Source organism: Trifolium pratense, linkage group LG4, assembly GCF_020283565.1.
Source record: "Trifolium pratense cultivar HEN17-A07 linkage group LG4, ARS_RC_1.1, whole genome shotgun sequence".
Lineage (NCBI taxonomy): Eukaryota > Viridiplantae > Streptophyta > Magnoliopsida > Fabales > Fabaceae > Trifolium > Trifolium pratense.
The window spans coordinates 34396419-34412834 of NC_060062.1; the positions used below are offsets into that span (position 1 = coordinate 34396419).

Consider the following 16416-nt stretch of genomic DNA (forward strand, 5'->3'; position numbering starts at 1 on the left):
TTAAAATTGCATTTCATTTTATGAAACTCTTTCTAAAGTCTATTTGAATTAACTATACCAAACAAATTTGAGTTGTAATCTAACTCAACCTCTACAAAACAAGTTTATAAGGTGAGAAACGACCACACTTTATAAACACATGTTCATGTCATATCTCATTTAACACAGAACTCTAAACAGTACATAGCCTAAAAGTAACCAAAATCATGGATCAAATCTTACAAGGTATGATTCACCATTGCTCATGTGCTATCAATAAATGGAAGTATATGTAATATTCTTTTGTATTTAAAAGTACATATAGCAGTTAAAGAAGGAAAAAAGATGGTGGCTCACAAGTTACAAGCCAGAACAAAAGTTAGAATAAGCTTCTCCCCACCAATGTGAAAATAGAGGGGGAACAAAATTAACTCAGTAAGGACAAAAAGATCGATCTTTTTGAATAAAAATTATAAAACCGCCTGAAAATTGTTAATCCTTGTTTAAAGCATCATCGAGATCGACATCAACTCCTATTCGATTTTTCAAAATGGTTTTCGCATCTAAAGGTGTTTTACACTTGTGTTGAAGCTCCTTGCATCTGCCAACATCGAAGTTATACCTCTTGTAAAGCTTCCTTTGCCTCGAAAGAAAGAGTCTCTTCATGAAATCTTGGTATGTAGGGTCTCTTGAAGTGAATAAAAAGTAGGCATAGCCGATTACTAAGCCGGTTGCTGTTGTGAAAAATGTAATAGGCTCCATTACATCCCATGAGAATTCCCAAAATGTTAGCCTGAAAAAGAGACTAACAGTAACGATGCCGAAACCAAGTCCGAACCAAAGGACTCGACGCATCTGCTTATGTGCTAAAACATCGATTTCCTCTTTCTTTATGAGTAGCTTGCTTAACTCTTCTCTTAATGGATCGTTTTCTTCGGTCAGTGCTAGTGGAACTGCTCTTCTAACCAGATCAACCACCTGTAAACATGAGAGGCGATGACCAAGCAACACAAGCGGAATTAGTAAGTTTGAATCAACAAACATTCATGTTATAAACTGAATTCAATGTTACATATTCAAAGTTCAAACTCTAAAATGCATAACTTAGAACAATCAAGGAATGAAAAGTATTTACTGAAAAATGCAAACATTTGATGCATTGTTATGCTTATGCTACAATGAGAGAAGTAGAAAATATATATAGTACTAGGCACTTAAAAGACTAAATTACCCTTCGTAGTACAACTCTATAATAATATTTAGCAACTCTATAACAAAGAATTCTATAACAATATTGGATGACTCTATAACAACAAATAAGCATATAACGTTATCTAAGAAACATTGTTCTAAAATTTGAAGCATTGCGACAATTTTCAGCTTCCAAACAACGAACTGAACGAAGCATAACTGAGGCTTTAGTTTGAGACAATATGGCTAGTTCAAATAAATATAAACCATGCTCTCGAAGGATAGAAATGAATAACAACATTGAAAGTACTCGTCAAGACTGTTACCAAATTTCTAGTATCTCTTATTAGTTTATGTTGCAGCTTTAAACCAGTGAGGATGTTAACATTTAACACTCATTATCATATATCATAGTGTACACTTCCTCGGGTATGTTTGGTTTGAGAGAAAGAAAATGGGAAGAGAGAAAAACACGGATTTCAATGCATGTATTTGGACTACTAATGTTTTTTTTTTGTCAACTAGCTCGGTGGCTAAAATTTCACCTTTTTAAGGTGAATAAGTGAAGTGTTTGGGGTTCGAACCCCGGCTACTGCATCTAAAACGTGATGTCCCTACCAACTGAGTTAAGCTCACGGAGACCCTCTAATGTACTTTTTACCTGACCTAACAATTTCCATTAAGAATTTTGATTTTGGCAGCAGATTTCCAAAGAAACACTCGGATATTAAAACAATTATACACTTGATTCTAACTTAACAATAGGATAACCCTTTTCACCACCACAAAGGATCTAAGCTCTTTATTTTCAATAGCTTCCACACAAATCTAACCAAAGGCTAGGGGACCATGAAAAGAGGAAATAAGTAAGCCCCACAAAATCAATTTCAGCATTTAAACCAATCAAACAGAAACAAGAGGGCAAAATAAGGGTGTGTTTGGTTATACCTCCAAAATTGGTTCTAACTTGAAGCTAAAACTTGAAAATTTTGCTTCTACAATTGATTTTTTTACTCTCAAATATAATGTTCAATTCACTTTTACATTAATGTATCCAAATATAAATCACTGTACATTCAACTTACTTTATAGTCGAATCAATTTTGTGACTGCAAAACCAAACACCCACTATAAGAGTTGGTTGTTTTGATTTTTTTTACCTAATCTCAAACCTGATTGTAGACTAAAAAATTTCTAACATATACTTAACTTCAAACTCAATTCACCAAACAACTAAACACAAACCAAAAAGGAAAGGTGATGCAACAAAAGTTAAAAACAAACCTTATCAGGATGAAGATAAACCTTATCCCTAAAGAGAAGAATAACACCAGCTTCATCCAAAACCTTAGCAAATGCAGAAGCTTCATCAGAATTCCTAGCCACACCCATACTCTCACAAGCTTCAACAAGTTCACTATAAGCAATAACTTCTTTCCCATCCGTACCAAGTTTCAACTTAAGAGATTCAACATTCACCAATCTCATAAGTTTCTTAGCTTCAGAAAAAGATATAGCTTCTTGTTTCCCATTAACATTCTCAGATGAATCCTTGTTAGGTGAAGAAACAAATGATGAAGACGATACATTTCTTTTCATTTGGTTCATCACAACAACTGAAAAATATGTAACCCCTTTTCTCTTTTCACCACATTCCATTGTAAAATCCCTTAAATTCAACAAAAATGGATCAAAAGATTGAATCTTTCCACCAAAAACATGATTTTGATTTCCATTGAAAATAGAACACACCCTTTTTCTCAATAACCCATTATTCCATCTACTCCACATTTTGAAAACCCAGTATAAAAATCAAAACTTTATCTTAAAAAAACACAAATCAAACACTACCCATTAATTTTATTAACATGAAAAAGTAATGTAACAACAACCCATTATTTTTTATTGAAAAAAAATGAAACTTGTGCATTTAATGGAAGTGAAAAGAAAAGAGGAAAGAGAAAACTAAATTGCGAAAGAAAAGGGAAAGAAAAAGCGTGAGCAATGGCATGAGGGAAGGAACATGTTTGACAAGGTTGATAGAGTTAGAACCACAATTCAATTCAATATATGATGTTCGGTCCCGTTTGAATAGCTAACATTCTTTGTTGTAGTTGGTAGTTAACGGTTATTGACGGAGGTAGTGAATTTTGTGTTTGCGTAGGAAGTAGGAATTGACACGACACGACACGACATGGATGACTCGGTTTTGGATATAGTTGTCGGGACAGATCCGAGTCACACGTGAGTTGAATTTTTTATTTTTTTTACCACAAATCCATTTGGCCTAACATTCAAAGTGGTCAATTATACATTTGTACATCAATTAAATTTATGGATTATTCATTGTATATCGAGAAGCAAATTGGTGTGCGGATATTTTAGCGAATATAGATTGCATGTCCTCCGTGGACTCTATAGTTTATGATCATCCTCCTCTAGAGTTGATTCAAGTTCTTGCTGATGATTGTCGGGGTGTATCTCTCCCCCGTTTAATCACCCGGTAATTTTCTTTTAGTTGGGCTTATGCCCCTTTTATTACCAAAAAAAAATAAAAAATTATGGCTAATGTTACGAGATCACTTTTACAAGTGGTCCATCGTGGATAAGTGGTTTATCGAATACAAATTTTATAAAATTTATTATTAGGTTGAAAGTTTATATTATATAGATCATCCATAAAAAAAATTAGAAAAATTGAAAATCATTTTATATGTTATTGAGACCCATCAAAATGTAGGATATTTAATAAACTTTTTTTTTCGCGCTATATTTAATAAAATGTTAATCTTGATGGATCTCAATAACATATCAAATGATTTTTAATTTTTCTAAATTTTTCTATTGATGATCCATATGATATAAACTTTCAATCCAACTATAGATTTCATAAAATTCGTATTTGTTATAATATTATTAAGGGTAAAATATGTTTTCAGTCCTACTTTTATATTGAGTTTTGGTTTTTGTCTCTATACTTTAAAATCACTCTTTTTAGTCCTCAATTAATTTTCGTTTTGGTTTTAGTCTCAAATGTTAAGTCAACTAACAGTTGATTAATGGAAGTCTATGTGGCGTTGCCACGTTGAATTCCATTTACACGTGGCATCCTACATGGACTCTTAAGATATTAAAAAAAATTAAATAAAAGATTAAATTAATGTAGGTAAGATAACTTTTTACATTAAAATATACTCCTTCCAACCTTATTTTAAGCAAAAGTCAACAAAAAAATTTGGCCTTAAATATAAACAAAAATCACCAAAACAAACTTTATTTAATGCTATTTTTCCAAAATTACCTTCATTAGTTGTTCTACTTTATAAGATTATATTGTAGAGTCCCGATACATAAATAATATATTATAAGGTTATTTTTGTAATTGCAATAGAACTTTTAAATAAAATCAAGACAAAAAAACAATTTTTTAATAAGTGTCCAAATTTAAATATTTGCTTATAAAAGAGGCCGAATGGAGTATAGTTCATATTACAATTTTTTATACGAGATTTATGTATTTAGAGCATGTTTTGTTACACGTGTTAAAAGTTCAGAGAGAAACACAAAGTGACGGCTAGGGTTTCAATAATATTATAATAGCATTGCTTAACAAAATAAGGATTACAAGACAATTTATAATAATTTCTAATGGACTACTATACTACTAACATATAAAGCCCAATACTTAAAGCCCTAATAATATTATTATCTAACACTTCCCCTCAAACTCACGATGCATTATCAGATAATCATCGAGAGTTTGTCAAACAAAAAACGAAAATCAAACTACTCTAACTAAATATTTTATTTCTAATACTACCCCTCAAGCTAAAGCGTACTAAGCTTTGAGCTTGTTACAAATCAACCCGAAAATAAACTAAATTAACTAATAGCTTCAAATTCAACTTCTTCAGATTTCAGACTTCGAATTGTGAGTATTCCCTCACCGGATTCAATGTGAGTATTCCCTCACCGGATTCAATGTGAGTATTCCCTCACCAGATTCAATGTGAGTATTCCCTCACCGGATTCAATGTGAGTATTCCCTCACCGGATTCAAATTTCAAATTGTGAGTATTCCCTCACCGGATTCAATGTGAGTATTCCCTCACCGGATTCAAATTTCAAATTGTGAGTATTCCCTCACCGGATTCAATGTGAGTATTCCCTCACCGGATTCAGATATTCAGATTGCGAGCTTTCGCTCACCAGACAGACAGATTGTGAGTATTTCCTCACCGGATTCAGATATTCAGATTGCGAGCTTTCGCTCACCAGACAGATTGCGAGCTTTCGCTCACCAGACAGATTGCGAGTTTTCGCTCACTAGACAGACAGATTGCGAGCTTTCGCTCACCAGACAGATTGTGAGTACTATCTTAACTCACCAGACAGAACCAAACAAAACCGGAACAAAACAAACCAAACCGCAAAAAACTAAACTAACGAAACAGGATCAAATCAAATGGAACCGGACTAAATTGAACCGATTAAACAAATCAAAACCAAAACACCAATTGAATAAATAGCAACAAAAAAAAATCCAGACATATTCAAATACTTCCTTGTCCTAGTTGTAGACATCATCCTTCACATAATCAAATAATTCAAAGCCTCACAAACATTAATGAAAGCAAGCAAATCAAAAAAGGCACCTACAATACCGACGAGAAGCAAATCAGAGGTACCTACCAAACGAACCAATGAATAACCCTCTAGCAAATCAAACGAAAATCAGTAAAGTGACCTTAACTCAAAATTCACAAACCAAACACGATTTTATTCCCAAACTTTTGGGAACACAAGCAGCGGAAGCAACGAATAGTTCAAGGCGGATCGAACCTTGCTCTAGATACCATGTTAAAGTTCAGAGAGAAACACAAAGTGACGGCTAGGGTTTCAATAATATTATAATAGCATTGCTTAACAAAATAAGGATTACAAGACAATTTATAATAATTTCTAATGAACTACTATACTACTAACATATAAAGCACAATACTTAAAGCCCTAATAATATTATTATCTAACAACACGTTTATATAGCTTGGTCATGACACAAATTAAAAACAAATGTTTGATATGCCAAAGAAGCTAATATGTCAAGCAAGTTGGTGAACAAGTTGAGATTGTCATGGGATAAAAATGAAGAGTCACAATTACATGAAAATGTTGTGAAGATTCTTAAAGTGCTTCAACCTCAAACCCAACAACTTCAAAGTCTGGGTGTTGGAAGATATCCCAGTTCCTATTTTCCATAATGGATGTTTAGTACTACTATAAAATGTTTAACTCATTTACAGTTCATGGATTGCAAAAGTTGCTTACACCTGCCATATTTGGGGAAACTACCATCTCTAAAGCGACAAGAAATATCTAACATGAATCGTGTAAAATGCCTAGACGAGCATTAATTATACAATCATCTCTAAAAAATCTGAATACATCTCTGCAATATTTGGATGGATGGGGGAAATTATCCCATTGTTGATGGAAGTTGGAAACAAACAACATCTCTTGGGAAGGGTTGTTTATGTACTTTTTTATGCAATTATCAACTTTATAACTTATGTTTAATTTTTTTTTTCTTCGTTTTATGTTGGATTTCAAGTGTTAAGAGGTTTGGGAAAATGGACTCGGAGGGATGTATCCCTGCAGCGCAAATCTGATAGCTTGCAGACTTCTTTAGCAATGTTTTTTTGTAATTGTGACGGAGGTGGTAAACATAAAAATAGTCACTTGAATTATGAATGATAATATATTGTTGTTATTTTTTTGGCTTTTAATTGCTGTGATGCTTTGATTTTATTGTTGCAGTCCCCATATACGGGTCATTTCTAAGTCTTCCCACAAAATTTAAAGATATCGTTTTGTGCTGCTTAGTATTTTTTTTTTCTCGCTTAGACGGTCCTATGTTGCAGTCATACTATAGTCAAAATGGTATAAGCTTATGTGTCCTCTAAAATTGAAATCCCCAATTTTCATAAACCCTAAATTTACCAAAAAAAAATTATGAAGATGATAAAGATGAGTATTCATCAGCCATTCTCATCTTCATATTTTTTGGGTTTCTTCTTGTTACTTTTGCTGCTTCTAGAGAGGAAGGCGTACTAACAACAAAACATGTTTTTAAGGACCATTGTTTAAACAACCTAAAGAGAGATAATATCTTTTGTTACTATAAGATAAGATTAAAACGAACTGAAAATAGAATAAACAATCAAAATAAAACTCTATTCAGATTAAAAGCGAGTTGTGCAAATCAGGAGTACCTGAATATCTAATGTTGTAACATTCACAAGACTTAAGTGTTCACAATGTCGTACAATTTTATTTTATGTTTAACTTCATTCTTTTTTTTTTAACACTTGGTATCCGGTCTTAGGACCGACTAATTTAAGGGGACCAATCTCACCGCTCACTTGCGGAGGCTCATTTAAAGCCAGCGTTTTTTTGCTCTGTATGGACTTTGCCCACCGAAATTGGTACCAGGGGGAACCGAAATTGGAAACAAACAACATCTCTTGGGTTGTTTATGTACTTTTTTATGCAATTATCAACTTTATAACTTATGTTTAATATTTTTTTTCGTTTTATGTTGGATTTCAAGTGTTAAGAGGTTTGGGAAAATGGACTCGGAGGGATGTATCCCTGCAGCGCAAATCTGATAGCTTGCAGACTTCTTTAGCAATGTTTTTCTGTAATTGTGACGGAGGTGGTAAACATAAAAATAGTCACTTGAATTATGAATTATAATATATTGTTGTTATTTTTTTGGCTTGTACGTAATTGTCGTGATGCTCTGATTTTATTTTTGCAGTCCCCATATACGAGTCATTTCTATGTCTTCCCATGGAATTTAAAGATATCATTTTGTGTTGCTTAGTATATTTTTCTCGCTTAGATGGTCCTATGTTGCAGTCATACTATGGTGTTGGTTAAGTGAGTAATTTGGCTTAAAATTTCATTATATCTTATATGTTTTTTCATTACATTGATTTTTTCTTGTATATTGTAGGGCCTGATATGAAATTTGAATTGGTATTTCGCATTGTTGATATAATAACTTTGTTTAGAGTGCCAACCAGAATCAGAGTTACAGACTATATAGCTTTTTCTCTTAAGTTCGTCTCAGAATTCAACGTTAATCATGGTATATAATTAAACTATAGTATGACTGCAACATAGGACCGTCTAAGCGAGGAAAAAAAAACTAAGCAGCACAAAACGATATCTTTAAATTTCGTGGGAACACTTAGAAATGACCCGTATATGGGGACTGCAACAATAAAATCAAAGCATCACAACAATCAAAAACCAGAAAAATAACAACAATATATTATAATTCATAATTCAAGGGACTATTTTTATGTTTACCACCTCCGTCACAATTACAGAAAAACTTTGCTAAAAAAGTCTGCAAGCTATCAGATTTGCGCTGCAGGGATACATCCCTCCGAGTCCATTTTCCAAACCTCTTAACACTTGAAATCCAACCTAAAACGAAAAAAAATATTAAACATAAGTTATAAAGTTGATAATTTCATAAAAAAGTAAATAAACAACCCAACAGATGTTGTTTGTTTCCAATTTCGGTTCCCCCTTGTACCAATTTTGGTGGGCTAAGTCCATACAGAGCAAAAAAACGTTGGCTTTAAATGAGCCTCTGCAAGTGAGCGGTGAGATTGGTCCCCTTAAATTAGTCGGTCCTAAGACCGGATACCAAGTGTTCAAAAAAAAAATGAAGTTAAACATAAAATAAAATTGTACGACATTGTGAACACTTAAGTCTTGTGAATGTTACAACATTAGATATTCAGGTACTCCTGATTTGCACAACTCGCTTTTAATCTGAATAGAGTTTTGTTTTGATTGTTTATTCTATTTTCAGTTCGTTTTAATCTTATCTTATAGTAACAAAAGATATTATCTCTCTTTAGGTTGTTTAAACAATGGTCCTTAAAAACATGTTTTGTTGTTAGTACGCCTTCCTCTCTAGAAGCAGCAAAAGCAACAAGAAGAAACCCAAAAAATATGAAGATGAGAATGGCTGATGAATACTCATCTTTATCATCTTCATAATTTTTTTTGGTAAATTTAGGGTTTATGAAAATTGGGGACTTCAATTTTAGAGGACACATAAGCTTATACCATTTTGAGGTGTATTTAAGTGTTTTTTGTTATAGGGTTATGAAGAAGATGATGAATATGATGAAGATGTTGAACATGATGAATGTTCATATAATTTTTTTGTTTTTAAAATTTTCAATAAAAAAATTATTAAAAAATCAGATTATCCTATTTGGTTTGCCACTTCATCGTATTTTTAATAAAAAATGAAAAACAATGCCAGGTTTGTTACCATTTATAAAGATAAATGACTTGTATGGGAAAAAAAGAAGATAGAGGACTAATCTATTACAAATAAATAAGATAAAGGACCTTCAACATAATTTTTTCATAAATATATCATGCATGGAAAATATATATGCTATTGATTCATATATTTGATAAAAATTTCAAAATATTATTGTATATACTAAATAAATCTTACACGTGACAAAATATGTTACTGATTCATATGTTTGATAAACATTTCAAAATAATTATCATATATACTAAATAAATATTACATGAGACAAAATATGTTACTGATTTATATATCTGATAAAAAATTATTTATGTAAGTCACAATTGTGAACTGTCCGTAGCATTAAGTCACGACCCATGTGATAGCACGAATCTATTACTAATATAATATATTCACGTCTATTCTTAGTATAATATATTCATGATCAAACCTACATCCCTACATATTAAAATGTCTCTACCAAGATATAATATATTCATTGTTCAAAAAAAGATATAATATATTAACAGGGAACATTGTCTTGCGATTTCTATCCTTACCCCTACTGATATATGAATAGATTAAAATATCGTTTACTTTTTCTTAAAGCTACACACACCCATACTTTCTTCATCACCAAAAGATGTAATTTTTATAGAATAAATTTCTATTTTTTAGAAAGATTTTATTTTATTTTTATTTTTTTATTTTTACAATGAGCTGAGAATCGAACCAAGACCTATAGCATACTACCCAAATGTTTTACCACTAAACCAAACCTTATTATGTAAAATATTATTCTTACTGTAAAAAAAAAAAAAAGGGCAGTGTAGATCTCATAAAAAAAGGGCATCGTAGATTATGTTTATAGAACAAGATCATCTTTGTAGAACAAATCTTTTAAAGAACTTATTCCATATGGTTCATAAGTTGGACCAATATTTTGATAGGTGCATATTATACGGAACCTCATCTTTATAGTTAAAGAACTTTTGTGGTTTTATAGAGTATTAATATCTTACATATAATTTTTAACATGCTACCCCATGGAAAAGATGTAGGTGTTGAAAAATATTAACATTTTTTCCTATTGAGAAATGTGTACCATGATCACAAGAGGGTAGAAATTAGGTGTCGGGGAGAGTGAGAGTAACACAAAACAGTGAGTATTTTTTTAAAAATCAGGAGAAAATGTAAGGATTTATTTGATTCGCAATTAAGAAGCATGATAAAAATAAGATATGTTAGTGATAGGATAAATATTTATTTTATTATGTGTTTGGTTCACACATGCTAAGAAACATGATAACATCATTTACTACTTTTTAAGTTTAATTATGTAACATGTTTTATTTTTAACAATGACATGATAAAATATGTCATATTTTTTTTTGTTTACAATGGGGCATAAAGTCGAACTCATGACCTCTTGCATATTATCCAAACTTTTTACCATTAGACCAAATCTAGTGACTTAAATATGTCATATTTAAATAACAAGATTACACTTATGAAACAATTACATATATCATTTTAAAATATAATTTTTAGAGATATATTAGTAACTTAGTTTCTTATTCTATCCTGAAATTTTCTAACTCAGCTCATATTCAGGATAAAAATTATAACTACAGTTTGAATTAAAATTAGGAACTGAAATAAATTTTTTACAAGGAACATCTAGATAAAGTACAAACTTAGCTAAGCTATCTTCTCTCAACACATGACTAACTTGAATATAGCTATTGATGACTAACTTTGAAGTTGTACCCCTATTGATGATTGATGAAGTTGACTACTGATATTGAATCAGACTCAAGCATCAAAGTTTCTCCTTAGCTATTTGTAAACTTCTCACAATTGCCTTCGACCAGCACAGGGTGCTGCCACACAATATTTTGATGCAACATGCTGTTAGTTGCAGTACCAGTGGCAGCTGCAAACTCTCTATTTACTGACCTGCACGATTGTTGGATTATTTGCTGAGATGAATGAATTGTATTTGAGAAGACTAACTCATCGCGAGACAACCAAACACAGTCTAATATGACATCATATAACACTGCCGAGCCAGCGGCGCTGATTTGCATCAGCAACCTAGTTTTGCAGGTTTTGGATCATGGAAAAAGATTTACTGCATTAACTGTTTTAACACAGATCATCCAATCTTTTAAATTATTGACAAGAAAAAAACCATTTGTTGATGACTTCTTGAAATGGTTCCAAATTGGTTTGATTTTCGGACAATCTCTAAAGATGTGGAGCTCCATTTCAACCGCTGACAAACAGGACAATTTTCATCGATTGTCATGCCACATTTTTTCTCCTACACATCCCTGTCCTAACATATCATGATGTCTATGCAAGTGCAACTGTATAACTATAATCCTCAAGCTAACTCAAACCACATTCCTCAAATTAAAAATATTTTCTCTTTTATAGACAAAGTGTAAAACACAACTAAAACGCAGACTAACTGCAAGGTTTCAGATTGAATCCTGGCTGAAAGCATCTAACCTAACAATATGACAATTGTGGTTGAACTTATGTTCCAAAACAATTAAAATTTACCTGTCATGATTTTCTCACAATATATGTTCACCTGTAGATATTTCTCACATCATTTTGTCCATTAAATGGAGTCGGCTACTTGGATCAAACAGCGCCATAGTATTTCGTCATATATCATATCCCTACCCAACTCACAAATCTCCAAATCTTTCTTAATAGTTTATCTTATAGTTTTTCTCTGGATATAATTTTTCAAGTTTCTCATTAATCTCCAAATCTCCATAACAATATAGTAATATTTTCAAAAGCTAAATTTTCAACTACTTGATGATTATATAACTTGCAGCATGAAATAGACCAACTGCAAAGAGTTGAAGTTAAAGATTGATGCATCTTTACTAGTTAAGCAACAGAAACAAGATGCATCCAGCAGTTATTATTAACATGCTACTCCATGGAATAATGACCATAGAACCGAAATCCGAAATTACAGGAAAAAAAACAGGTAAGATGGCTCTCTGACCAACACATATTTACAAACACTCAAGCTTATTACATAATTCAAGTCAGCTTGAGTGCCGTCAAGGGATTTTCATCATCATCATCATCTAATAGACTAATAACCCCCTTGTATGTAAGCATTCAAGCGATCAAGCTCTTGACGGTGCTCACCCACAACAGCACGGACGACATCTCCAATGGACACCATTCCAAGCATTCCCTTGTCATTTATGACAGGAATGTGTCTGATCCTGTTGTCTGGGAAAGAAAAGGAGTAGAAAAGAAACTAGAATAAGAAAAACATGCTACAATTTAACATTTCTTGTATGATATATCATTTAATTGCATTAAGAATGTACAAAGTTTTACAATGTCAACAAATCAAAACCAATCATACGAGTGACTTTAGAATAGTTATGATTAAAGTCATATGTTTTTAATGATTTGACGATAATGATTAACTGAAAGTGTAAAACATCTTTACATTGAAAGTGTATTTGAATTAAAAAACTTTATATGATAGTGTTTAATATTTCTATCCAAAGGACCAAAGAGCATATAAATACCAGTCATCAGCTGCATTGCTCTTAGAACTTTGGTATCAGGGGTCACTGTGATAAGTTTGTTCTGCAGACAACGCGTAACAAGGTTAGATATCATGAATGGTGAAAATGACAATATCAGCCACTGCTGAATTTTGCATACAAATTTTTCCAACACAAAAATAATACTGCCAATTATGCAGGTAGGTACTACAAACTAGAGCAGCAGTTTAATTCTCTAAAATTAGTATAGCACAAGATGTAGGTAGGTACCAAAAGGAAACAACATTTCCCTATACAACAATCAAGAAGTACAATCATCATACCTCTTCAGTCATAATATCGCCAACCTTGGTGGACTTGGATGATCTTCCCTGCACGATAATCTTCCTCAGGTAATCTAGAAGACAAAAAAGAAGCACATGAATGACTCAATGACAAATACAATTAGAAATGACATAACATAATATTATGAGCTATGCTAAATGTTACAATTAACTTTTCCTATGAAATGCAATAATAGTTACGTTTTTTTTCTTTCCATAAAGCCTAGAAACCGTTCAGTATGTGTGAAGCGGAAATCATGGGTGGAATAGCCAATCAAAGCTTGACATGATTCATTCTTGCCTTCATTATTCGTAATGTTAAGCATTTTTCAAATATTATTTGACTGCATCCAAGAATATATTTGACAAAAACATGCAATTTCCCTCCGCCACATTATGCCTTGTCAGTTAATGGATCTCAGGTTATTTAGCCGGTTTTTCTTTACAGCACACGACACATTCAAATTTATCCAGTTTGATGTACGCCAATATCTCGGAAATATAACTAAACTTCGCATCAGACAACAAATAACCAAAAAATAAGTGCATGAACATTGGTTACCTCTTTCTGTTATAATTCCTGCAATCGACTTCTCCTCCCAGGTTTCACGACCACCAAAGCTCCAACATTGTTTTGTGTCATCTGCAATAGATGTCATTTTTCGTGAGCTACATAAATTTCATGTAAAAATTTCTAAATTAATTGTAAGAAACCAATTCCAACAAAATGCATTACCGATTTCACAGCATCATAAACAGTGTCATCTGTGGTGCACCAAAGCCAGGAACCATCTGCGCCTTTACCTTTTCCTTGCAAGATGTCGGAAATTGTTGTGCTCTCAAAACCATGCTCCTCAATACGAGCAGGTGTAACAGACTCAAACCGTGAAAAGGCAGCTGGCTGCAATAGGGGATTCACCACGCGGACTCGTTGCAAAACAGCGTTTTTTATGACACTCCCGTTTGACAAAAATGATCGCAATGCTCCTTGCATTTTTGCTGTCTAATAATCCAATAGTACCACTTAGAATTTTAATTCATTAATTTAAATAACTTAAGTCTATTATGCACATATTCATGAATGAAAAGGTGACGAGTTTCGTGCTTCACATATAAATTCATGCAGTGTGTAACTATCAACAAGAAAAGATAAAACAAAACAAATAAATAAATACTAACATTCACAAGATTGTGCAAGAAATGACTCAGAAACACCATAACATCATAAATTAAAGAATATCATGACAACATTTCCAAGTGCAAAAGAAGATCAAAATAACCCTAAACATAGATTTCATATTTAGAAAGAAAAACAAATCAAAATTAGAAAAACATAGATCAAAATAACCCTAAACTTTCCAGAATCCAATCAATCCCCAAATTATTAGAACAAAATTATATCCCTTTTTATTTAATTATTTTCTTTAATTTTAGCCTAAATTAAAAAAACTGGTCCCCAGAAACCAAATCCATCAAATTAGTCTTTCACCACACACATCACAATCACACGTACATCAGCATCAAAACAATACCAATAAACTCAAAATTAAATCCATGAAAGAATGGAAAATAAAAATAAAAATAAAAAAACCTTCTTTTAATTTCAAGACCTGATTTTTACATCTATAAACTAAATCTAAACTAGTATGAAATAGACCCATATAATTTCTTTTTATTATTATCACCTCAAAGTACATATCAACCTGATTCAGCTCTCGGATTTTTCTGGGTCAGAGCTAAAAAATTATTCAGATCTTTGATCTTTCATTTATCAACCATTCAATTTCAAGATGACCTCAAAATAACAAACACCATTCAAATTCAAGAAAAAGTATGCACAGATCATATGAAAACATAAATGGTGAATGCAAAACCAAGATCATAGTTTTAGAAAATGAAGAGATAAAGAGAGAATGAGTACCAGAGAGAGAGAGTGTGATGAATGGGAGAGAGAGAAAGAGAGAGTGGCTTGAAGGTAGAATAGAATGGTTGAGGTGGTGAGTGAGGCCTTTTGTTTAGATCATGACATAGCACTTGACTTGTTCCTAAAATCTTACAAAAATATGTGAAAGTGGGCCTTTTCTTGAGTGATTTTGGATCATGACATTATCCAAAACTATTATATTTTTTTGGTTTATTATTGCAACTTGTAAGTAGGTAAGTGATTGATAATGAAAGTTTCATTATTTTAATTTATTTTTTTATCAAGATATTGATACGAAGTTTTTACCATTATTAGTGATGATTAATTTTTCTCGAAGAACCTGTGGGGTACATAAAGTGAGTTCTCTCCTCCCAATCGAATTTTTTTCATATGCATGAGTCAGAAATTAAACATTTAACCATATGTTTAAGGAGACCAAAACTCTTATCATTTAAACATATTTATTGTTGGTTATCTTATTTATTATTTGTTGGTCCTATCTCTATATATATATTATATATTATTGGTTAACTTTTATAAAATACTAGGGAATCTTCATCTTTCTTTATGGCCTTATCTTATATCTTGTATGTTGTTAGCACGACACTATTTACAATTTTTTAAATAGTCAATGTTATTGTTAGTAATAAGTAATGTTAGTTTTTTTTTAATAGAAAGGGCCTAAGCCAAAATCAAAATACAAGGAAATAACACGAGGAGTAAATACTCTCAATACATCAGCTAAGTACAATTGCTCAAGATCAAACGACGGTTCTTCTCATAGTGGCCAAAACATATGCAACTTTATTAGCTTCCGGGTAAACATGATTGACTTTAACCTGCCAATCTTCATTCATCAGTCATTGGTGAAAGAGACGCCTACCTATAGGGTTGGGAATAGGCCAGACGACCTACAGGCGCCTTCAGCCTAACCTGTGTAAGCCTGGTCTGGCCTGTTTATTAAAAATGTCAGGTTTAGGCTTTGAAAAAAGCCTGTTTACATAAATAGGTCAGACTCATGCTTCTAAAAAAGCCTACAAAGCCTGATAGGCCGGTCTGTTTATATTTAATTATTATTATTTATATAATATT

General features: G+C 32.2%; 1 protein-coding gene and 1 pseudogene across 1 annotated transcript; both read right to left on the minus strand.

Annotated features, from left to right (window-relative positions):
• Positions 1-247: 247 nt before the first annotated feature.
• On the minus strand, positions 248-3343 carry LOC123882154 (calcium uniporter protein 6, mitochondrial-like). The gene is made up of 2 exons (XM_045930963.1): positions 2455-3343; positions 248-957 (listed from the first exon to the last, which is right to left on the minus strand). Exons 1-2 carry the CDS (start codon positions 2959-2961, stop codon positions 472-474), a joined length of 993 nt encoding a protein of 330 aa, XP_045786919.1. The 5' UTR covers positions 2962-3343; the 3' UTR covers positions 248-471.
• A 9059-nt stretch (positions 3344-12402) lies between these two features.
• On the minus strand, positions 12403-15112 carry LOC123924078 (annotated as a pseudogene).
• Between the last annotated feature and the right edge of the window lie 1304 nt (positions 15113-16416).